This window comes from Stylophora pistillata, chromosome 7, assembly GCF_964205215.1.
Source record: "Stylophora pistillata chromosome 7, jaStyPist1.2, whole genome shotgun sequence".
Lineage (NCBI taxonomy): Eukaryota > Metazoa > Cnidaria > Anthozoa > Scleractinia > Pocilloporidae > Stylophora > Stylophora pistillata.
In genome coordinates this window covers 33,517,147-33,542,236 of record NC_142525.1, presented here as the reverse complement: position 1 = coordinate 33,542,236, position 25,090 = coordinate 33,517,147, and the positions used below count along the sequence as shown (strand labels likewise).

Below are 25,090 nucleotides of genomic sequence, written 5' to 3'. Positions count from 1 at the left end.
TCAGACACGTAGGCAAATCAGTTCGAAATGGAATTTATTATGTTCTTTCCTGGTCCTTCGACTGATGACACGTTTGCCAAATTTCCTCAGCTTGAGAATCACGTGACATAAAAATATATTACGTAACAAGGCAACCATCGATGTGTTCATTTATCTCAGCATTTTTTACTTCTTTCCCAAACTTTACGCCACAAATGGGACAACAAATCTCCTTTTTCTTGGCCTTTTCCGCTGGTTTAATTGTCCCCTTCCCAAACGATGATAAAATACTTGACTGTTTTTGTCGTTTATTTGTTCGTGACGTTGCCTCAGAGTTAGTTCTTTTCACGGACGTCTTAAGTTGTACGTTCTCCTTTGAGAAGGGCTCGGAAATATGGTGCGTAACGTTTGTACTTCTACCGGGATCAGAATCGGAAGTACCACTCTCTGAGAGCCCGTCTCTTTTTGACTCCTTTGAACTAAAGTATACTGATTTTACTTCTTTTATTCTATCAGCAGACACTTCCTGTTTGTTACATGTACTTGAATTCGATATACACGGACTATTTGTGATCTCCTCCTTTATAAAATGTGCATTACATTCTCCTCCATGACGACCTTTATCAATACCCGTCTCTTCAACCGATCCTGTTGGGTTTCCTGTGACCTTCGAACTTTCCCCTGAAGGCTTGGGTTTAAAGAATTTTTTAATTGTAACAAGAGGCGTTGTGGCCTTGGTTAAAGTTCTCGGGTTGATTGGAGATTCTGCTTCTTCATATCCCTGACTGTGTTTTGACGTATCTTTTATGGAAGCAGCCACATCCAAAATACCAATTCGCTGTTTTTCCTGGGAGAGAAAGGTTTTCATACTAACTTACATCAACTATGAACTCATTAGAAGTCTACCCCAGGAAAATAAAAAGCGCAGAGAACGGCAGATTCTACTAATAATAATAATTTAATATCTATATTGCGCAAATTAACATGTAGATATGATCAAATGCGTATCACAACACTTTTAGGGGTAATTTGGCCGGACTGCATCAGCAGTTTACAAACAATCGAAGGAAACTTATTTGAAGATGCCCCGCTCCCCGCCCCCCCCCCCCCCCCAATTCTCAGTAAACAGGCCAGACCACATCACAGTAATCTCGTGAGTGGGTTCTTTAACGTCCCCTGCCTAACCAAATTAACTAATTAATAGATGCAGGAGACGGGACCTACGGTTTATTCGTCCCTATCCGAGAAGACTAGAATGTCTATCCATCTCTTGATATTATAGAAAGGTAGCGCATTCTCCTCAGTTATTTTAAGACCTTGAGTGTTGGTCCGGCCGGGGCTCGAACCCTCGACCTCGACCTCCCGCACAACAGTCCAGTGCCCTAACCAATTGAGCTAACCGGGAGGCGGTTAATACCCGAAGTTTCCGAAGACTTTCCAAAGAGTTCCCAAAGTACTACATTAACATTCGCGTTATATAGATTGCTGTTTTGTTATCGCGAAGGATAAGATCATATCTCTGATTAAAACTAGCCACCGTCAACAACTGACACTACAATTATAGCGCAGCTCTTAGCGCGCGAAGATGGCGCGGCACAGCCCCATACCTAAAAAATTAGTAATAATAGACCTTAAAGTGATTTATCGTGAATTTGTGGGACACGTCCGGCTACTGTATAACAAAGAAAGACTGGATGGAATAGATATAAAATCCCCTATTATCTAAATTTCTTTTTTGTCATTGGCGGAAGAGAGAATCTTCTGGATATCATAGAAAGTCAGAAGTTCGTCATTTAAAATCTTCAGTTCAGCTAATATAGCTTTAGCAGCTGACTAAAGGGGCATAAAACAATTCCGTAGAATGAAACGTACCAAAAGCGCGTCGACTAGTTTTTGTTCTCTCAGGAACAACGTCACTTCCGGTATAAGTTGCTCTGGGTAACGCAATCCAACCAGCCGCTGACCACTATCAAGTTCAACTCGGACTACTCTCAAAGAGCGACTGTCCTTGCTGCAAGAGTAAGTATAAAGATGATAATGTCAAGCGTTTCAAACCTTATTAGCCCGTAACTATTACCTGAACTCATCCAAGTTTTTTAGTATCGTTATGGGCCAAAACTCAGTGCATGTTCCTCATCAGGATGGGATAAACTAATCAATCGTGTGTAATCCAAACGCACTTTGATGAAATTAGTGCGAGGTCATACACATTCATAAGTCAAGAGAGGAAACAGAAAAAGTTAAGCAAAGCTAAGTCTTTAACCAGGAATCCCGCTGAAATTTTTTTACCAGAACACAGATGAAAAAACAGATATGGCCATGGGTCTATGATTGTTAAATTAACAGTTAACTTAGGGCCAAACATTGCCATTTTTTAAAGTTTATTAAAAAGCGATTGGTTTACTCACGTGAGTCCCAGTTTATCAGCGTGTTTTTCCATAGCTATTTCCAAGGCAGACAGCAGTGGAATTATTCCTCCGCATAACAAATGGATCTCCGTTATGCGACAACCAGCTTTTATGTCAATAAATAATAAAATCAATCGATCAATACGTGGGTCAACCTGGATGAAATAGCTGACCAGAAGCACTAGGCGTGCAAGCCACTGATAGTGCCAAAACTCGTTGCCTAGCTAAAAACATTAAATGTGCGATCGTCAAACATTCCAACACAGACTGAGGTTTAGATTTAACACGGTTTGTTAGACTCACTTTTACAAGATGATCCATTCTTGCACCCCAAACCGTGGATGCAGTGATTTCTCGTTCTTTCGTACTGCGATTTCCATCCGGCCTCTGACAAAGCCGAGACAAAAGAAGAGTCAGAGCAAAACACCAGTTTGTGTTGACTAGAACATTTTTTTTTCATCAACCTCAGGTTCACTAGCAAATGTTTCGAAGGAGTTGAATGAGTTCACTCACTGCAGCGCAATGTCACGAAAGTGAGAGAGTGAAGAAAAGTAGTTTTTCTTTGTTTTTAAAAAAGAATATTAAAATATCTGCGTTTCGACGTAAAGCAGATATTTTCAGTGCTTTCTGCTCGCTCTGAACGGCTTTTTGTATTCATTAATGAGTTTTCGGTGTGTCTCTTGAGTGTTAAGTTGTTAGAATAACGGTGTAAAAGTTTTGGGTAATTGAGTATTCGTCCTTAGGGTCTGTGAACGTCTCCGTTCACCACACAGGCCATACTCCAATATTCTCCATGATTTCTAGTATCTTGCAGTCAATTTGCGCAATTAAGTTAGTGCAAAATGAATTTTCACCTGCTTCTTGTAGTGAAATCTTTTTGTATTTATGTAACAGATCGGTCTTTTCTTCTTCAAATGGTGACCGGCCTGTGTTTGGTCTGCAATTTAACACGAAACAGCCGAATGATCACAACTGGTTCAACGGCTGACTTATTTACTGTTTTACAATTAACTTCAAAATATCGTTCGAAAAGCTTGCCCCTTTCCCTTAACGCAATTTTTACATGAATTGTCGTCCCTCCTCTCTCTCCACCCTTTAAGAGCCGGCCTAACCGAAAACGGTTTCCCTTTACATACGTTTATTCGATCACATTTTACGCGCTAAAATCTTCAGTGGATGTAGTTAATTACGTAAAATTTCATGCGAAATATGACTTACTAACTTAAATATTGAATCACTGTTTACCTTGTAATGTTGAAAAGATGTGTTGAAGACTCCTTTAGAATTGCTAACAAAAACAGACGCTGTCCCCTTTGTTCGCGTTTAGAGCGGTAAAAGCCATCCAGGTTATTGGACCCATGCTCTTGAAACAAATTCACGGCAGAGTCCCAGTCTATCCCACGGTCAACGTTTAGAGTCACGTGCCTATCGAGGGAAACATACAGAAAGTTACCTGGTTTAACGGCCATGATCTCAATCGCAATTTTCACACCTAATACGACAACAAGTTGTTCTCTATTCACCACTTACTTCGTTTCCATGACACCTTTTTGGAAGTCGGTAAAAACCGGTTGAGGACCGCGGACCATTGTAATCGAGGACCCAGATACGTCTGTCACGCCTTCACTATACCTATGCAATGTAACGCAACATTAAGAAAATTATTACTCAGGGTGATAATGTGATTCAAGTAGTGTCTGCAGCACTTTCCAGTTGAAATGAATAAAGAGTTAAAGCCCTTCAAGAGGTCTAAGTGTTTAAATAAAGCCTTAGAGTCCTCAGCTTCTACTTTCATTGTGGATGATCAGGTTCCAAGTAAAAGCGAAGGAGCGTAAATGGTCAGCGGCCAGTTTTGTTGTTGCAAGAACGCAGGCTGAGCATGTTGCTGGCAAAAGAGAGTACCTCTATGACTGTCAGTGTACCTACACCTTAACGTTTTCAATAACGCAAAATTTTTGCGAACCATGACGACCATTATTCACCAATGAGAGTGCAAAGGAGGAGTTGTACTTGTTTTGCTTTACCCCGCTCTGTGAAGTGATTGGTCGAGAAAACTGGCGCCACCCTGTAAACCAATCAGATGTAAAACTAAAACCAATCGCGACATGTTCACGCACGTTTTCCCTCGCTTCGGGCGGTTTGCTTTATCGTAAGATTCTCCTTTGTCGTGATTGGCTGTTGTGATGACTCACGACACTCAACTGACATGCGCTTTAAGTGCAACCACTTTGTATGCTGATTCACTAGTATTAAGCTTTCATTTGATTACATGAGAGTGTGGAGCGAAAACAATGCATATAACATACAATTTGATTTAAAACTGAAGATGGGTGCATATACGTACCTTCCTTCGCGTTTTGAAGTTTCAATCGTAGCATGTAGGCACTCACAGAAATACGAGAACATCTACAAACAAGAGAGATCAAAAATTCAATTAAAAAAAAGATAGTTTCAAAACAACTTAAGATATATGACTTTGAATTAACCTGAGTGACGACTAGGGTCCAAAACTTTCTTCATTGTTTGTAGGCTGTAAGACTAGATCTTTTATTAAAGTTTTTTAATCTTTTTAATAAAATTCTCATCGGGTTCTAAGACATTCTAACCTAGCTAGGAGTGAATAACACCACAGTTTATGCAATATCGAATTAATTTGATGGCCTGCTCCCAGTTGGCTTGTTAGCTCAATTGGTAGAGCGCTGCACTAGTATCGCAGAGGTCAGTGGTTCGAATCCCGTACAGGCCTGAAATTTTTTTCAGGTCTGATTTTCACTATTGCTCAAATAGTGCTTTACTGCGAAGAATCGTCCTCATATACGTCTCATAACCGCAGTTCACACATATGTTTCATATGTTTGTTGTTGTTAGTTTAGATTGTTTTGTAGGCTAGTTTTTCTTGCTTTATTTTTTAAATTTCCGAGTTTTCATTCCGTTGCTGTACCATTCATATCAATTTTCTAAATGAAGGCATAATAAAGAGGGTCGCATACAGCTCGTGTTGACACACCCCAATCATGGTTACTTATTGAATGAGAAATGTTTTATATTCGTTTGAGCGGGGTAGTGAACTAGAATATAACAAAAAATATCGCAATCAACAAAAGGTTTTCTAAGAATTTTCTCCCTATCGCGTTTTCAAATTTCCAAGAATCACCAAACAATTGTGAAATTGTTCGTAAATGTTCCAAAAAGCAACTACAGACGGCGCTATAATAAAATCAACTGAGTAACAGGTTGCACTTGCAAAATCAAAACCCACATCATACTTTGGAAGCCTTTTGAAGGGTGATGTTACCATACCTTGATTGGTTTGACCGATGTGACCTGCCCAACTGCTGCACAGCTTTGTCCGCGCTCCAAGGCAGCTCAATGGTCACGTGAACACGGCGACGTTGATTGGCAGCTCGGAGATCGGCATGTAGCGAGATTCCTGAGATTCATGGCAGTTTATGTCAAGGAGTGAATTGAACTATGGCATCAATTTTCTGCAGAAAATTTCTCAATAATTTTTCAAAATTTTATACTTTTTCGCTCTGATATTTACTCCTGAACATACCTTCAATTGACGAAAAGACAAAAATATCAACTCGCCCTACCTGTGCTGGCCGCATCAGATATGATAGCAACTAGTTTGGTTCCATTCATGAAGCTGTTTCTCTAAAATATGAAAATACAATGACGGCACAAACTGACACTTCTATCGAGAAAGACTTCTCTATCACACACCTCTCTATCACACACCTTCTCTATCACACACCTCTCTCTTACCTCTTGGATATTCAAACTGTCCACATTGCTACTGTCCGATTCTCGAGCCTCGTAATGAGGATGAGGCTGTTTTTCTGTTTTTACCACACGACCACGCCTACCCGTCATTTCTGCTACCATTTTTGGTCCACCTAGTTGATTTATGAGGTCATCTAGTGGGCTGAAATTGAAAGGAAATTGTTTGGACGCGCTCACACAAGCTAACTAACTTTGAAACAGAAGCTGACTTTCCGGGGTGAAACACAAAGACTGGTAAAAATTACCCAACAACTTGTCCATTGACTCGAGTGAGGAAAAATAGGAAACACGGCCAGCAAAAATAAGGGAAAGATTAAAGCATAAAATGAAAATAAACGAAACGAAAGCTGAAATCGTTTTATCCCGAGCGTGGGACATTTAAAAACAACCTGAGTCCCCAACAAGGAATAGAACCCTTGACTATCAGATTTCGAGTTCAACCATTGAGCCCCGGAGGCCTCGGTGGTGGGGTAGGGGCCATTACGAGGTTGCTAAGAGACAAGCGTCTTGCAAACAGCTTGGATACAAACCTTATTGGAAGATTAATTTTCTTGACAAAAGAGAGTAAAAGATCCTTGGCTTGCACACTCCACTTGTCCTCCACAACATCACCATTCTAAATAAGGAAATAATTTTTATGACAAGAGGCCACCGCAAAAGATGCTGTAATAGAGCGGCGTTACAATTTGCGCATCTTCAAAAGCTCAATCTAAATTTTTCAATTTCGTTTCTTGCATCCTCTCCTCCGAAAAAAAACTAACAGGCAAACAACAATTCGAACTGGCAAAAAGCGGATGGAGATATACTCAGGGAAGAGTAACTACTAAAATCCAATTTAACAATTCAATCTGTCACATTTTATTTCGGAATGAGAAAAAAATTAATTAACAAATGAATAAAAAAGAGAAGGGTAGTGTTGAACCGCTGCCTTCCTACAAGACAAGTGAAATTGTACGAAAGTTAAATTTATAGTGCCAGTTGAGATGAACTCACCGATTTTGAAATCTTTGTCGGAAAATATTGCGTGATAAACCTGGTCAAGATTTCTTCCGTACTGGAAATAAAGTTATTCAGCACGCCTCTACCACGCGATATTTCACTCTCTAAGCTTGCCTGAAAGTAAAAAATAAAAAGCGAAAATGTTACAAAATAGCCATGACAGTATCAAATTCATCGAAAAACTTGGAAGTTCTGGAGTACATTATGAAGTAATGGTATTGTTACGGTGATCCAGCACTGCATTTTTTTCGCAAACCAATGGTTGAGACAAGTTTGTAAAGGCAACGTTTAGTAAAAAGCAAAGTAATCAACAATACTAGTACTAGAGGGGTTTTCGGTTGAGCGCCGTGAAACCAAAACCAACGATATCAAAACGGCTAGTTAGAGAAAAAGAAAATATCGTAGCAACAATAAGAACTCAAAGCCAACACAAGCACACTACTCGAAGCGCGGGAAAATGCGCGTGACCTTAACGCGATTTGTTTTATTTTTGCATCTGATTGGTCGAGAGAGTGGCGCGATGTTTTTAGACTAATCACAAAGCGTAGTAAAGCAAACCAACGAAATCCCGGATAACTTTCGATACTCAACCAAAAACTTCTTTAATATTAGAGAGATTTAGCACCGCGTATACGTGAAACTTGAACGGCGAGAGTGACCACATGACCACGTTTTCCCCTCATTTTCTCACGTTTGCCGGTTGGGCTTTGCTGTTTCTACGTGAGAGTGACCTGTTTTGCGTTTGCCGTGTACGTAAGATTTTCTCTACTTTTTCCCATACAGAATAGAAGTTAATTACCGGAAAAAGGGCACCAAAAGTATTCCTTTTAAGTCACACAAGGGCTCCTTCAAATCCTCCATGACGTGAGCTTACGTGAAGCTAAAGCAGCCAGGTTCACGCTATTTTACGCGAAACGTGAAAGGGAAAGCTGAAGTTTGTCGTTTCACGTAAACCCAGTGCTAAATCTCTCGAATAGTAACGCAATCTAACTTAGAAACCATACAAACCTCCCCAGTTGTCTGCAGACCAATCACGACACTATAGCCATCCTGTATCGCTTGCTGGACTTCCTGCACAATCTGAGGAACTTTCATACTCATGCTGTGCAAAATAGAAAATAAAAACAATAACAAAGGGAACATAGCTCGATCAGCGTGAAACCAAAATGTTCTTAGTTACATGTACTAGGAAATATTACCATTGGTTTTCGTTTCTCTTTGGATACGGCTGCAAAACAAGTCGACATTTAATGCAAGCTTCTGTTCTAACGGACACCAAGGATTATACAATAACGTGTTTACTTTTTCGCACCTGGGGACTATTCACATTCCTTTAGAAACGCGCTTTTTCGTGTAAGACCGAACACTGACTGACGGTTTTTATTAGAAGACGGGACCCAGAAACCAAAACCACGATACGCGAAATTCATGTCGTGCCGACCCTCACAATGGACAACTACTTGTCGTTTTTCTCGGCTAACCTTCTATGGGTGCCCTCCTCTTCAAATTCTAAGTGAAAAAAGGAACTAACTCAGGCAGCAGTGAACACTCCAAGAGTGTCTACAGCACGTAGTCACCTAAACATAATTAAAATTTCCTTACCAGAGTTGTTTGTAGAACCGCTGGTGACTTGACCAATATATTGACCACACCCTTGTAGTTGCAGTGTTAGTTCGACCCATCGCGTATTCCAGTGACTTCTTCAACTCATTCCTTGAAATAAAATAAAAAACAGATGATAAATAAAAATAGAAAAAACAACAAAAAACAAAAAAACAAGAACAGCATATTTCTGGGTCCAGAAACGACAAACGCCAGAACCTTGTAATTTCATTTCCGCATTTAAATCTACGCGTGTGTTTTGCTATCTTTGCATCAAGGGTTGAATTTTTTTTCACTACTCACCACACATGAACTGCTGTGTCATAGACCTTGATCTGGTCTGGAGTTAATGGTGCCTCTACATTTACAAACTGAAAACAGATAGATAAATAAATGCACGTCATATCAGTTACTGAGAAAATGAATTTTTCCTTCTGACAGTCTTTTTTTGCAAAATATAAACTTAGTATTTATAGGCCCGCATACATGTTAAAAATAAAGCTGCGTGGATGATTTCTAAAAGAGGGTTCATGAGGTTATAAATCAAACAGATTTTCAGATGGTTTAGGATCACTCACTCCTAAATCCATGCAACACCAAGCCACTTAAGGTTGTTTGATAGTCAGGGCTTGGCCAAATTTAGCCATAAAATAAACGCAATTAGTATATACTAAAACAGTGGATAGCGCTGAAGGCACGCTCTGATTGGCTAGTCAAACTCCGAATATCCTTTGCTATTTACCTCCGAGCAACTCGGGAAAAAATGGCGTCCCGGTTTGCATCAAATTAACGTATGTTATCTCACTATTCACCTCAGTGTCGGTGGTTAGCGGTGGATATTTACCTCGCCGCTTCGCAGCTCAGTAAATATTCACCACTAACCACTGACACTGAGGTGAATAGTTGTTAACTAAACAAAACTTAAACTTTCAATTGGCCACTTCTTTCTTCTTACTGCAGTAAGTGTAGATGCCAAACTGGCTGTTACGAATGGAAAACATTCAATTCGATAACTAGGCCCAAGACTATAGAGCAAGTTATCAAATAAAGAAAGATCGGCCGTCAGTCTCCAGCAGTTCAAGACACGGATACACATGCTTGATTTAAGTAACACCTTAAATGGATGTATTGGCTACAATCTTTGCAATTCATAATTTTAATTTTTCTCACCGGATTTTTCTGCATATCATTTGTAAATTTCATTCAGAACTGTGTCCTTTATCATCAGTTTCTATTTCGATTTATATTCATTTTGGATAGTTCTAGTAAGGTGTCCCCTATTAGCATTGGGGATTCCCCACTGCTAGATGTAATTGACACAGTAATAAAGTCATTATTATCATCATTATCATTATTATAGTCATACCTCAGCTTGCCTGAAACTTAGACCCCTTGATACATACATCCCAGAAGCCTTCATCTCCATGGCTAACATTTCAGCAGCACCTACAATAAAATGTCAGCACCATCAGGAAATGACAGTTTTACAAACACAAATGTAGTAAGAGTCATGTTCACATCACTGTTGGCATGCTGAATTATGTCAGAAGTTTACACCCTGATCAAGTTAAGTCACTGTGTTGCATTCCAGGATGCAACTCTTTACTCCCATACATGCCTCTATCCACCCAAGAATGTAAATAGGTGCTGGCAAACTGTCAGGGAAACATAAAAAATACTGGGGATGATTGGCAATTCTAATCTAAAGAGATCATTTCTCGAGCCAAGTGCTTCCTCTCCCCTCTCCCCCCTAGTCACAGCTTATCCCAGTTTTCTTAGCATGAAGCAACTAGGGAGTATTACTCCTCCCCCCTGTCTGGGACACTGGTTCATTGCAAGGTTACCCTCCCCCCCCCCCCCCCAGCATTACATCAGGCTTCCCTGACAATTCACTAGTACCCATTTCTCCTCCTGGGTGTAGAGTGAGGCACTGTGGGAGGAAAGTATTTTGCCCAAGAGTCAAGCAAACTAACTCTCAGTTTATTTCATCACCCTTAGAGGCATATAAAGTAACCAATGGCAAATTGCCATGGGAACCTGACAATTCAGTGACATTTCTTACCCAATCCTCTCTTGGTTATACTGGTAAGAAAAGTATCAAAGGATTTAAATGCTGTTCCATCTCCCCATAGACCAAGTCGTTCCATAAATGCCTGAAAAAAAAATTTATATTACTGGTAAGCCTTCCTATGAAATTCTTGGATATGAACTCCAAGGCAACTACCCTCCATGGTCTCCCTCCCCCCCACCACCCCTTTCCCTCCACAAGGTTAATTTACCCACCCCTCCCCACCTAATTTCTTTACACTCAGCATCAGATCTTAACCTGGCATCCAAGTCTGACACTAACCCCCACTAGCTTCCCAATAACCCAATTGCGAATTACCCTTGGCCTCATTTTCAAAACGAGTCCTGGTGCTTATCCTTCCATATGATAATAAGTTTTCATTCACATGCAAATTAAACTCATTTTCACAAGAAGGGTTGAGCACCAGGCCTCGTTTTGAAAAAGAGGCCAAGGGTAATTCGGAAATGGGCTATTAAATTCTGGAATGCACACCATCATCACAAATGTAGTAGTTGAATATAAATGCAAAGTCAAACACAAAACCCAATATATAGAAATAGTACCAACCATGTTCTTAACATCCGTGACTCCAGTTGCACTGCAGTACACAACACGAGCTTTTGGAAGGATCCTACAATTACATTATACTTGAATCATGGAATGACAATTTCTAGAATCTAGCCTGAAGAGAGTACTCTGCATACTCAATGTTTGTACCACAAAAACTCATGGATCAACCATGAAATTATTTAATTGAAGTACCCAGTAACACGCCAATAAACATTTTTTTAAATCATTTTTTTTATTCTAAAGTTGTTACATCTACCTCCATATGAAAGATACTATTCAATTTTTCTTCATTTAAAATAAATACCTTTGTAAAGTAGTGACAGCCAGGGCTATTTTTGTACTTGTTTCTTCCTTTCCCTATGAAAAGGAAAAAAATAGGCCTGTGCACAAACTTGCCAATTTTCATCCATTTATTCAATATTATCAAAATGCGTATCAAATGAGATTTCTTAAGAAATAAAACTGTAAAAACGAATGATAAAATCCGACGTTTTGGAGTAGTCATGACTCCATTATCAAGGAAAATATAAAAAAGATCATGCAAATTGCAACATATAAAGCGTTTTTGGTGCAAAGAATTAACATAAGAGGGTGCGAAGATCATAAAAATATTATAAAAATACTTTCGCATAAATGGAGTCTGATTGCACGTTGAGATTTGGCTTTAACGCTCTTATAAAAGCATTTCATACACTAAGCAGTCTAATTTGTTTCTGCATTTCTTAAGCACTTCAAAACACTTTAACGGGCCCTGGGGCATTGTCCCGTGCATGTTAAAGCATTTCAACGTCAGATTTTATCGTTCATTTTTACAGTTTTATTATCAAAATGGCTTTTAAAGTACAAATGAGAAAGAAATGCAGAAAGTCTGTCATACTGTCCACCTAAAATAGGCATAAATGTAGATAGAGCAAATTTAACTGCTACCTTCTCACATGGCCAATGATAAATAAAAAAGATTAAAAAAAAAGTCAAAGGTCACAAGGTCAAGATGTATCCTATACAAATCACTTACTGGTACAAAATGTTTCGCCTTGTGGCATTCATCAAATATGAGGCAACCACTAAAATGTTCTCCTCCGCACCAGTCAATCAACTGTTGCAGTCTACTCTGACGATTAGTACCTGCGCAAATATGACAAACAGTGTTCCCTAAAATAATACATGTATATCATTTCTAATAATAACCAAGTCTAATCAGGGTCCCTACCCTTTTTTTTTAAATGATAAATTAAAAGGACTTTTACAGGACTCAGATTGTTACTTTTTCAGGAATCCAAATTTCATCTTAAATCTTTTCATTCCTAAGACTTCAAAATCACTTCTCCTTACAGGCTAAACACATTTATTTTCTTATAGCATAAATTCTGAAACTTTATAGCTTGAGTTAAGCAGATGTCCGGGACTATCAAGGACCTCTAGTCTTTTTCCAGGACTTCCACTCATGGAAAATGTCAAAATAAAATTCCAGGACTTTCTGGGTTTTCCAGGTTCTGTACAAACCCTGCCAATTTATCAAAAAATCACCTGCACATCACCTATCCATATTTGAAGTTAATGACCCATCTACTTTAAACAAAGCTATGATTACTAAATAATACCTTTCTGGACAGATGATACCAATGTGGCATAGGTACTAAAAATGACACCTTCTTTAAAATCAGCAGGCAAACCAAATACTCTGAAATATGTAAATGTGAATTACCAGGTATAAGAATTTTTTTTCCTCATTCATAACTGAAAAAAAATTGATGATCATAGTGTAACCGATCAAAATTTAATAAAGGAATTTCTGCAAAGCACCAGCAGTTTCACAATTTTTTGTGTTGTCAGGGATGTTCATAATTACCTTGTCTCTTTGTCAAGCTGTTGACAACCATCGATTACCTTAACAAAGCAACCAATGTCTTGTAAATCTCTGTAAAACAAGAGAGCAGAGTGTTCTACAACAGCTATTTTGTATCATAATTATAAACTGAAGGGACTGGACACTAGTTAACAAAAGCAGTGACTAGGGTCTAATCCTGTTTATAAGACCTCTTTCCACTGCCCTGGTTAGAGAGCACAACTGCATCATCAGTAGCCACTTAGGGAAAATTTACTGCAATCCCTGTAAACGCGTATGTGGATAAAGAATCAAGAATATAGAAGTCGAATTTATCACGGTTCAAATAAAATTTTTATCACTGATTCAAAATCAGTGTTTTAAAAAGAACCCACTAAGAAATTAAAATATCTGATTGTGAACAACAAAAGGGTAAATAGTCCTGACAGGACTAAAAATGGCCTTGAGCTCAGAAAGACACCAGTTGCCATTAATTCTTTGACTCCCATGAGTGACCAACTGAAGGGAGGATTTTTGTAAACAAACCTTTGTGCATCTAATCTCAGATCAGCTGAAATGCTGAACCACACATGTTTGCATCTTCCTCGTGCAAAGTTGTCCAACAAAATTCCAGAGATCTGGGACATAAAAAAGCTTTAACAACTAAAGACAACTAAGAAAAATTAACATAATATTCTAACAAAAAGAAAATAAAAGCAAAGAAGCTAGAAACCTAGGGAAAACATGAAATGCTCAAGACATGTAGCAAGAAATGTTATTCTTGGTACTTTTCTAAATGTGAGGTGGTACACATTTTTGATAGATAGAAACTCAGTTCACTATTTTTCAATGATCCACATAGCAAAATGAGGTTGAAGGGCAGGGAAGGTGGGTCCAACTGAACATACCTAAGCAAGAAATAACTGTTACCTGTCTTCCTTTGCCAACACCAGCACCATCCCCAATAAAGAACCCTGCCCTTTGTCCACTGGCAAGGATCATCTGGTGTCTTTGACACTAAATAACAAATAAGTAAGAGCAATAAACAATATTCTGGAAGCAGAGATCAACTGTTCTCTATTTAGCTGCCATAGAGAGATATCCAGTAAATTGTTAGGGGGAAAATTTTAACTTTGAATTACCCTTCATGTTTTAGATATACTTACAGCAAATAGAACACCCTCCAGTTGTAAATCACTCAGTTTACCTGGAAAAAGTCAAATGTAAATCATTATTATGTTTTCAAATGATATCTGATTCAAAAAAAGAAATTGAAAGCAAAATACAGTACCTGTTTTGATCAAATCTTGTGGGAGTGACTCAAACAGTCCATACTTAGCCTTTGGTAGCTGCTGAGCCTGAAGAGTGGATTACATATATCTTATTAACCAAGCGCAAGGGTCGTATTGGGAGAATATCGGCCAAAGGTCTTGACAGTACAGACCTAGCAAAGCTCGGTCTGTACAAAAAAGACAGGCGGCCGATATTCTTCCAGTACGGTCCAGAGCAAGCTTGGTTAATGTGCTGTATTTGATTTACGTTTACATTAATTCAGCCTCGCTTCCGTTCATGATTCGATGTATAATCACTTCCGGTAATGGCAACGACACATGTTAGAAAATATTAAAAGTTCTGTGTTGAAATCCAAGAATATATCTCCGTTTCTTGTGCCATCCGAACACCACATGGTGTCAGGAGTGAACAAGAAGATATAAACTGTGTCCAGAACGGATATTTAGCGATCAGTGATCAGGAATTACGCGGAAATATGGCTACGAATCTTCCACCACCGAAAGCTCTTTGTCTATCGGGAAATGCAAGTGAGAATTTCAAGTTGTTCAAGCAGCAGTACGAATTATATGTGAACGCCATTGGATTATCTACTGCCAGTAAGGAAAGGAGAAGTGCTATACTGCTAAATCTCGCAGGTGAGGAGGCGCTGAAAATCTACAATGGCTTCACATGGGCTCCAGCTGTAGGTGACCCCGAAGGGGAGGAACATGTACCAGGAGAGGACAAACTGGATCCGGAATTAATTCTGGAGAAATTCCAGAGGTTCTGCACGCCGAAAACAAACGTTACTTATGAACGTTACAAGTTTCACAGGTATACGCAATCAGAAGGTGAGAGTTTCGATAATTTCTTATCACAAATTAACACTCTCCTGTCTACGTGTGCCTACGGTGAACTAAAAGACGATTTTGTCAGAGATAAGATCGTATTGGGTATAAATAGTGATAAGGTCAGAGCACGGCTGTTGAGAGATGGTGAACTGACTTTAGAAAAAGCGATAAATGAGTGTAGAGCAGAAGAATGTTCTGGAAGGTGGGCTCAGGATATAAAAGGAGAGACTTCTAAAGTGCAGGCAGTTCAACATAGGCGGAAAGGAGGCCCTCGTGACAAGGGACCACGTAGTAACGGGCAGCAAAGAAGTGCATCAAATTGCTCCCAGGCATCGAATAGCCGGTCATGCCGGTGGTGTGGAAAGGAGGTGCACCCCAGAGAAAGATGCCCTGCAAAAGACAGTAAATGTAACAAGTGCAAATGCCCAGGACATTGGGGCAAGGTCTGCAGGAGTAGCAAAGGAAAAGGGTCTGTACAAGAGGTAGCAGAAGTGCAGTCTGACTCAGATGAGTACTACTTCTTAGGAAGCATCAGTGATGAAAGTTACTCTCTTGAGAGTATCAACAACAGGAAACGCAGGAGTGCATGGTTTACGGAAGTCCAGGTGTCAGGTCAGAGCCTGAAATTTGCTGTTGATACTGGAGCAGATGTGACAGTCATTCCCAAAGCTGTGTATGATACACAGTTTTCACACTTCATTTTGCAGAAGCCTGACAGGCCTCTTAGTGGCCCAGATCAAAGCAACCTTTCAACTCTTGGATTCTTTACTGCAGAACTAAAGAAAGGTGATCAGACAATCACAGAGGATATATATGTGTTCCCCAAAGGCTCTCTATTGCTAGGTAGAGACGCTTGTGCAGATCTAGGTGTCGTTAAGTTCATTGGAAAAGTTACGTCAGATCCTATCCAGTCAGCGGAGTTCGGATCAATGTTCAAAGGCTTAGGAAAGCTAGAAGGAGAATATAAGATTAAGATCGAGCAAAACGCAGAGCCATACAGTGTGATGACTCCCAGGAGGATATCTATTCCACTACGTCCTCTAGCCAAAGCTGAACTTGACAAGCTTATCGAGCTAGATGTTATAGAACGGTGCACAGAACCATCGGAATGGTGTTCTCCTATGGTCGTGGTGCCTAAAGGAAATGGCAAAGTGAGGATCTGTGTGGATCTCACGAAGCTTAACGAAGTAGTGAAGAGAGAAAGAATCATGCTCCCCACAGTGGATTATACAATTGCTCTGATGGGAGGTGCTAAGGTTTTCTCTAAACTGGATGCCAATGCGGGCTTCCACCAAATCTGCTTGGATGAAGATTCAAGGAAACTGACCACGTTCATCTCACCATTTGGTCGATTTCGATACAAGCGAATTCCCTTCGGTATCAAATCTGGCCCTGAGAAGTTTCAGAGTGAGATCTACCGAATACTAGGTGGTCAACAAGGTGTGGTATGTCTCATGGATGACATTGTCGTGTTCGGAAAGAACCAGGAGGAACATGACGAGAGACTCGTACAGACATTAACACGGCTGAAAGCAGCAGGTGTCACCTTGAATAAGGATAAGTGCCAATTCAGCAAAAGCCAGATTGACTTTCTAGGTCATCGTATCGGAGTTAATGGTGTGGAAAGCTCTCCAGAGAAGGTTGAGGCTATATTGAAAATGCGCGCTCCAGAGAATGTGAGTGAGGTAAGAGGTCTGATGGGTACAGTGAACCAGCTCATGAAGTTTGTACCCAACCTTGCTACTATGACACAACCTCTACGTGAACTCTTGAGCTCTCACAGTGCATGGTGCTGGGGTCCAGCACAGGAACAGGCTTTTAAAGAGATTAAACAATGCTTGACGAGCAGCCCAGTGTTGCAAATATATGATCCTTCACTGGAGACCAAGGTGTCAGCAGATGCGTCTTCATACGGACTTGGCGGAGTGCTTTTGCAAAAGCACGGTGACAGGTGGGCGCCAGTGGCGTATGCGTCCAAAAGCCTTCTGGATGTAGAGAAAAGGTACGCCCAGATTGAGAAGGAGGCCTTAGCTAGTACCTTCGCATGTGAACGATTCACAGATTACATTCTGGGAAAGGATATTATACTTGAGACTGATCATAAGCCTCTTGTACCACTGCTATCCACGAAGGAGTTGGATCAACTACCCGTACGTATTCAACGAATGAGAATGAGGCTCATGAGATACTCGTTCACACCTGTTCATGTGCCAGGAAAACTGTTGTACACTGCCGACACGCTATCTCGTTCTCCAACACCAGCCAAATCAGGTGATTCATTTCATGAGGAAGTGAACTTATATGCTCATCAAGTCATAGCTGGAATGCCTATCAGTGATAGCAAATTAGATGATATTATGATCCATCAACAGGAGGATGAAGCATGCAGGCAAATTATGAACTATGTAGCTGAAGGTTGGCCTGAAAAACATAATGTCAAGGGTTTAGTCAGCCCTTATTTTGCTCATAGAGCAGAGCTGACAGTGGTTAAAGGGCTGTTGATGATGGGACCTCGAGTCGTTATACCATCGTCTATGAAATTGGAAGTCCTGGATAAGATCCCCGACGGTCACCAAGGGATTGTCAAGTGCAAGGCATTGGCCAGAAACACAGTGTGGTGGCCAAGCATGATGAAGAATATAGAGGAGTTAATTGAAAACTGTCGCAAGTGTCAGTCTAACAGGAAAAATCCTCCAGAACCTCTAGTTCCTACCATGCTCCCACAACGACCATGGCAATACATAGCCACTGATGTCTATGAACTCAATAAAAGACTGTATTTAGTAATGATTGATTACTACTCCAGATGGATAGAGGTAGCTAGTCTGAGTTCAACTGCCTCAGCAGAAGTCATAGACAGGATGAAACGTGCATTTTCCAGATTCGGAATTCCAGATCAAGTAAAATCTGACAATGCCAGCTACTATACATCAAGGGAATTTAAGATGTTCACTTTAGATTACGGGTTTCGACATGTCACTAGCAGCCCAGGTCATGCTTCAGGCAACGGTGAAGCAGAGAGAGCAGTACAAACAGCTAAACGCCTCCTAGCTGGCTCTCAAGATCCTTATCTTGCTTTGCTACAGTATAGAGCGACACCATTGGCTAATGGTTATTCTCCAGCTGAGCTAATGATGTCGAGGAGGCTCAAAACCAAAGTGCCGGTGGCCCCGTCTCAGCTGTCCCCAAACCTTGTGCAGAATCATGCCCTACGTCAGTTTGAAGACAATCACAAAAACAAACAGAAGCTGCACTTCGACAGAAGGCATTCAGCGAGGCCTCTTGTTCCCTTAGAGAAGGGAGATGAAGTGATGGTACAAGACAGAGGACAGTCTGGAATAGTAGTGGAGAAGTGCACACCTCGTTCTTATGTGATCCATACGGACACTGGGTCATATAGAAGGAATAGAGTACAGATCAACAAGATACCACCCCCAACCCCAGCTGCAGCTACATCTCCAGCCAAACCCACACCGGTGCCAGTACCTCCATATTCTAAACTTCCTTCACCCCAAACAGCTAACACTGCAGAAGGAACTGGCACATCAAAAGTGTACACCAGATCTGGCCGTCAATCTAAGCCCTCATCTAGATTGAAGGATTATGTGCCATAAGTGAAGTTATACTTTCTGGCCAGATTTTCTCTGGTTTCTCAGACAGAAAGTCATAACTATGAACGCGTATTCTAGTGTGTGTGAGACTTAGTGCAGAGACAAATGACAATAGCTACCCAGGATGTGTTTCTTAACAAAATGACGATTACTTGAGGACATTTGATTGACGTTGTTTTAATTTTGAATTTCACGCTAGATAAGAAACAAGTATGTCTAAGTAAGTTTCTCTTTCATTATCTTAAAGGGGGAGATGTGCTGTATTCGATTTACGTTTACATTAATTCAGCCTCGCTTCCGTTCATGATTCGATGTATAATCACTTCCGGTAATGGCGACGACACATGTTAGAAAATATTAAAAGTTCTGTGTTGAAATCCAAGAATATATCTCCGTTTCTCGTGCCATCCGAACACCACAGTTAATAAGAGATTTATTATACGACTGAAGTTCAAAGGGACACAAGTGCGGTATAATTCGGGACCATTCAGGATGGTGCCCAGTCCAATACTGAGAGAATATTGACCAGCAATAGAGCATTTTGATTGGTTGATTTTAGTTATTGGCCCTCTGACTGCCTGAGTCGGGTAATAAAGTGAGTGTAACACTGAGTGTACAAATGTTAACCATACCAATTACAATTCAGTTAAAACCAGAAAAAAGGAAAAAATAATGGTGAAGCTTTCAGCACTTTGCTAGATTAATTGTATCAGCCAGAACAAACAAAGTTCCTGTGGTGAGTGCTCTGGAAAGTTACAAATTCAAGTGCTGGAAATGCATTATTTGAGACCAAATTTCCACAACACTTTACATTATTAAATGAACATGTACCTATTTCCTGTGAAGAATAAACTGTTTTGAGTTATTTTGCTAACAACAAGGTGGAAATAACACCTACTGCCAGACAACCAGCTTCCACAATATCTCCTGGATGATTTTGAATACCCTCATGACACAATGAACCGCATGTGTAACTAGAGAAGATATCTGCACTGTAAATGACAAATATGTAAGGTTTGTTGTAAGAGTCAAGAAAATTATGTTGATCCTTGAACTACATGAAGTTAAAAACACGTAACTTCTGTTGGTAATTTTAATATCTGATATAGCAAATAGGTTGTTGAGCCAGACAAGCTTATCTGTTAACAGATGTAACCTTGATAAAACTCAAAATTCTCTCTTCATATCGCCGGATTTACTTGGAAATATACGGTAGTACATGGGGAATAACTACTAATGGTGTCTTGGGAATTAAATGGGTTAATTGTAGCAACCTGCAACTTAAGTAAAATTAAATAAAACTATTGCAAAAAACTCATATTTTACCTAAATGGGTATTTAAAGTTGAAACAAAGATAAGTAATCATAACCTCATCCTGTGTTCCCACACTCAAACCTGTGCAACTAAGCTTACAGTGGAATGATGAAAAGTGCCTCATACAGGTTGAAAGCATTTACTGAATTTAAGTGTGAAAATCTTCTAATATTCTGTGATAATTCCACGTTTCGTTACCATAAACTGGAACCATAAAAATATACATTAGACCCCCCCCCCAGTTCCCATTTCTTAGACCCCATTACCTACTTATAACTAGCTGATTTTGCTTGAAGCTCGTTCTTACGGTATGCTGTTTCCATAGGCACCGTCCTAGTTTCGTTATTCTTTTATCAAGAAGACGTAACATTTTTTCAGCCACAACTTTGGATGCCTTTTCCCATGAGAGTTATATGACTGATTGCGACCTCAGCTCACCTTCTACTCTCCGCAACCCCGTGTGCCATTTTGTTAAGCTCTTCATGTTCTTCGCTAGGATTTTCAACACGGTTTATAAATACACGTCGTGGTTCTAAAGGTGACTCTGGACTAGAAAACGCCATCAATAACTGCTGATCTGGAAATCAGTCGCTGAATTTGTTACATGTTCCTTGCAAATGTGTTCAATATTTTGTCCAAGCTTGCCGGTTCCCGCATTTTTGTTTTCTACCGCTGCAACAGCACGGGCGCATACCCGAGGACCATAGTGCATTGCCAGACGAGCTTACTCATCTAAGTTACTTTCTTCTTCCTTCAAATTTGTTCATCGTTAGCACTTGAAGGTAAGTCTTCAACGTACTCAGTTTTCGAAACAAAGCTGGTTTAGCCCAGTACCCTTAGGAGGAAATTCGCAAAGAAAAGTGCTAACGAAATTTGAGCGGTTTTCCTTGAGGGAGGAACTGAGAACATTAAACAAGGTATGGTTAAAGATTTTTGTGAGAGCCTGTTCTGATCAAGTATGGTATTAAAATAGTTTGGCGCGAACTTGTCTGAAAGACGACTTAATTTCTAGAAATAAACAAAACGGGCAAGCGCACAATGAGTAAAGTCAATACCGGAAATATCTTAATCGGTTTTAAAAGGTTTTAAAAATGGCCGGTTTCTTGCGCTTGAAGGACTTGGCCTTTGAATGTTATAATGTTTCCATGTTAAAGGTCATTTAGACGCGGAAAAAAAAATTACTAATTACTTCATGAATTTAGAATTTGAGACTCTTCGAAGCATAAGTAAGATTCTCGGAATGGATTAACCTCAAGCCACTGGTGAACTAACATTATTGCTGATGAAAAAATACTGCACATTTTCCACTTCAGTCATGCCTATTGTTTTTTGTTTTTTTTTTTTTTTGTACCCTTGAAAATTCATTGACACGGTACAGTTTCATGCGCCATTTTACTAGATCTGAAGGATAAAACTGAAGGGAAAATGACGACAAAAACGGCTTTTTGTCAAACCTGTCAAAACGATTAAACTGCGTGTCGTGAGGTGTTAGCCTCATTTCAAGTTTACAGTGGCAAATGTTTCGCCGGAAGAACATTCAATGTGGAATGTATTGGCAACCGGGTTTTCATTACTCACCCCACCCTACAAGAGAAAGTCACGAACATTTCAGTCTACGAACTAATTTCTGTCGAGAACAAAAGAAGGGATGATCCTCACTTGACTGAATATGAAATTCCAACTTAATTTATCCAGACTGAGTGACTTGATCCGCCAAGTATTATTAAGACCACCACTGGTGTGATAGAACGCCATTTATCCCCTGGTTTATCTGGCACACTTGGGAAATAATGACTTTCCGTTTTAACTTGCTCCGGATGAGTTGGTGAAGAAAATGTCGCCTCTTAACTATCTTTTCAATACTGTTTCTCAGCTGCGTGAAAAAAAGACAACCCGTCGATTTGCTCAGAGAAGGAATTCAATACATTTATCTAGCCTGGGTGCCTCACAGATGGGTCGGTGAAAAATAATATTCTCCATGGTGTCTTCTTTCATGAAACCGTACTTAGACTTTTGATTGATTTTCGTTAATTTGTAACGAGCTTGTTATTTAACACCATTGTCATTACGTTCCGAGATTTTTTCAGGGTCATACCTTTCTAAAAACATTATATTATATTTCACGTATTCGTGTCGTGGGCGCTCCATGAATGCAGAGTAACGAAGGAATTATCGCTAGCAATGAGCGAAGATTTAAATGGAAGTTCTACTGCTGGAATTGGAGAACTGTCACCAACAGTCGTCGGGATTCAGTCCACGGCCATCTTTTTGCTTATGGTTTCTTCGTTGATATGCAATGCACTGGTAGGATTTGTTCTCACTAAAAAACCGGAATTGTTGTCACATTCCTCCAGCAAACTTCTCTTAAACTTGACTGCATCTAGCTTCATCTTTTCGCTTACCGTTTTGCCGTTCGTTTTTGCTTCGTCTGTGAGACAGCACTGGTTGTTCGGCGAGGCTTGGTGTCAAGCAAGCGGTTTCTTAACAGTTTTGCTCTCCGCAACATCTTTAGGAATGGTGATGTTTTTAAGTATCGATCGTTATCACTGCATTGTGAACCCTCTTATTTATGCTACTAGGATGTCACCGGCACGCACAAATTTCTTCATCTCGTTTACATGGCTGGCATGCCTGTTCTTGGCTTCGCTGCCTCTTGTCGGCTGGGGAAAATACGGTTATGAACACGCAAAATTTTCTTGTACAGTTATTTGGAGTGACACCTTAAGTGAAGGCTACACGAAACTTTATTCCGTTGTGACTTTGTTTATTCCATTACTTGTCATGGTAGTGACCTACTATTATATTTTAAAGGCTGCTCGTCGACAAGCTAGAGTGGGGCAAATAGCGGTTCTCCCTGCGTCAACTTTGGGTCTAAGGACAAACCGCAACTCTATCGCATCAAACGCGAGTGCGTTTAGTGGATCAAAAGCTTTGCGTACAACTTTTCTCGTTTTAGGGATGGTAATATTTTGTTGGGGTCCGTACGTGATAGAGATAATTCTAGAATCGGAGCGGGTGCTTGTGAAGTATGAGATACAGACCACGTTTGTAATGATGTCTCATTCAAGCGCATTACTGTATCCTGTTATTTATGGATTTCACATAAGAGCGATCAGGCGCAATATCAAGAGACTTGTAGCCTCGATCTTACGGTGTGGTAATAATATTGTTCGACCCGCCAGCGAGACGGGATTTGTCGTATCACCCCAGGCAATGTTCAGAAATAGATCGGCTTCGGAAGGTTCTGTGAATTCGTTCGACATGGCCTGGTCGCCCCGGCGAGAGAGCGAAAGTATGTGGACATTACCAGCAATCAAAGAAGAAAATGAAATTCAACCCACACACAGAACTCGCTCGACCGAAGTCACAGACCTAGAGGTTATCAATCTTCCGGGTAGTTGCGTCTAAAAACAACTCAGGATGTTCAGTGCGACTTAAAACCGAATCATGCATTACTGAAAAACGTAAAAAAGAATTACGAGGAAGATTAAACTTGTTATGGACATCTGTGTAATTTTTGTCGTGCTTGGAGAATGTTTGAAATATTCTTCGTGAATCCCGATGAAAGCTATTCCAGAAGTGAGTCAATTTTCTCTACAGCTTTCAAAGCATTTATTCTTGGAGATTTTGATCCATAGCAAGCAAAATAAAAGCCATATTTCTGAACACATGGTGCTTGTTGTTTCCACCACATACTATATAGCATCTTCACACCGGAAGTGTCTGGGTGGCCTGTTCCCGCCAAATTGGCGTCCACGGAATGTTTAGATTGGACACGGGAGGACACATTTCCTCTTTCGGTGTCAGGTTCAGTGATTTTTCACACAGACCACCCAGCCTGACGTGAAATTCTTGCCAAAACGGATAGGAAAGGGCGTGCGGTCTTCTCACTTTTAGACTTATTATTTTCTAAGTTTAGCCTGTTGACCGCGGAATTTAATCTCACTCCAAGGGTTGCTCTTCACTGCTTCTCCTCTCTCTGAAATCGGGGGATTGGAAAACGGGTAGAAGATCGACGACCCCTAGGACTGGGTCGTTAAATATTTTTAAAATTTATTGAGTGACTTGCAACTTTCATAGTTAAAAGAATGATTTCACCCTCCTGCGGGGAGATCCGTGACTATTACGGCCACTAAACACTTATGACATTCGAATAAAGGCTGAAAGTTTCTAAAGAAACTGTGGTGCTGCGTCGGTGGGGGTAACAAGGTAATTTGGTTATATCCACTAAGTTGAAATTGTAAATTGGCCACCGTAACGGATAAAAAAGCTGACGTTTCGAGCGTATCCCCTTGTGACATTCAATGAGAGATTCAGTTCGGGTGCAGACAAGATTTTTGATTCAATCTACACTTTGCAAAGTGACGACGCCTTGCTTATTAAAAATACGTTGGAGAAAAGTTGAAGGTCTTCCAGAGTCAGTAACTCATCAATCCAAGGGTCACCTTTGAGTTTGAAATGAACAATTTCGCTGGAATTTGAGTAATTTGCCGGGAATGTTAGTCACATAACACCGTAACGTGACGTGACATCATTGAAGAAAACAACCTCATTCACAGGCCTCTCTCTTTACATCCCCTCAAATCAAATCTGACAAAAATGCTGCGAGACCATTGATCAGCTGCGGGAAATGAAGGAATGAAGTGTTCTTCACTCAGCTTTCCCTTTATTCTATGGGAGATTTCGTGTGAATGTTTTCAAGTGCGCGATGTAAACAAAATATGCAAATAACACGAAATTTCCGCGATATTCTCCCAGGGGGGTTATCCATTTACGAGATTGTGACACCCTCCTGATTTATTAA

At 40.2% G+C, this 25,090-nt stretch overlaps 2 protein-coding genes across 2 annotated transcripts; one reads left to right on the top strand and one right to left on the bottom strand.

Annotated features, from left to right (window-relative positions):
- Positions 1-17: 17 nt before the first annotated feature.
- Positions 18-21,908, bottom strand: LOC111339379 (uncharacterized). Its single transcript, XM_088726493.1, has 29 exons — positions 20,725-21,908; positions 19,870-19,963; positions 14,529-14,595; positions 14,404-14,444; positions 14,168-14,254; positions 13,784-13,875; positions 13,262-13,330; positions 13,014-13,093; positions 12,428-12,537; positions 11,717-11,769; positions 11,410-11,473; positions 10,837-10,927; positions 10,141-10,220; positions 9,078-9,145; positions 8,775-8,885; positions 8,181-8,274; positions 7,167-7,286; positions 6,704-6,789; positions 6,156-6,315; positions 5,984-6,044; positions 5,654-5,817; positions 4,732-4,793; positions 3,918-4,019; positions 3,633-3,812; positions 3,242-3,324; positions 2,691-2,774; positions 2,388-2,493; positions 1,852-1,990; positions 18-826 (listed from the first exon to the last, which is right to left on the bottom strand). The coding sequence occupies exons 1-29, from the start codon at positions 20,847-20,849 to the stop codon at positions 119-121; spliced, it is 3,381 nt and encodes a 1,126-aa protein (XP_088582619.1). The 5' UTR covers positions 20,850-21,908; the 3' UTR covers positions 18-118.
- Positions 21,888-23,952, top strand: LOC111339380 (G protein-coupled receptor 161B). Its single transcript, XM_022946035.2, has one exon. The coding sequence runs from the start codon at positions 22,468-22,470 to the stop codon at positions 23,692-23,694; it is 1,227 nt and encodes a 408-aa protein (XP_022801770.2). The 5' UTR covers positions 21,888-22,467; the 3' UTR covers positions 23,695-23,952.
- Positions 23,953-25,090: the final 1,138 nt, after the last annotated feature.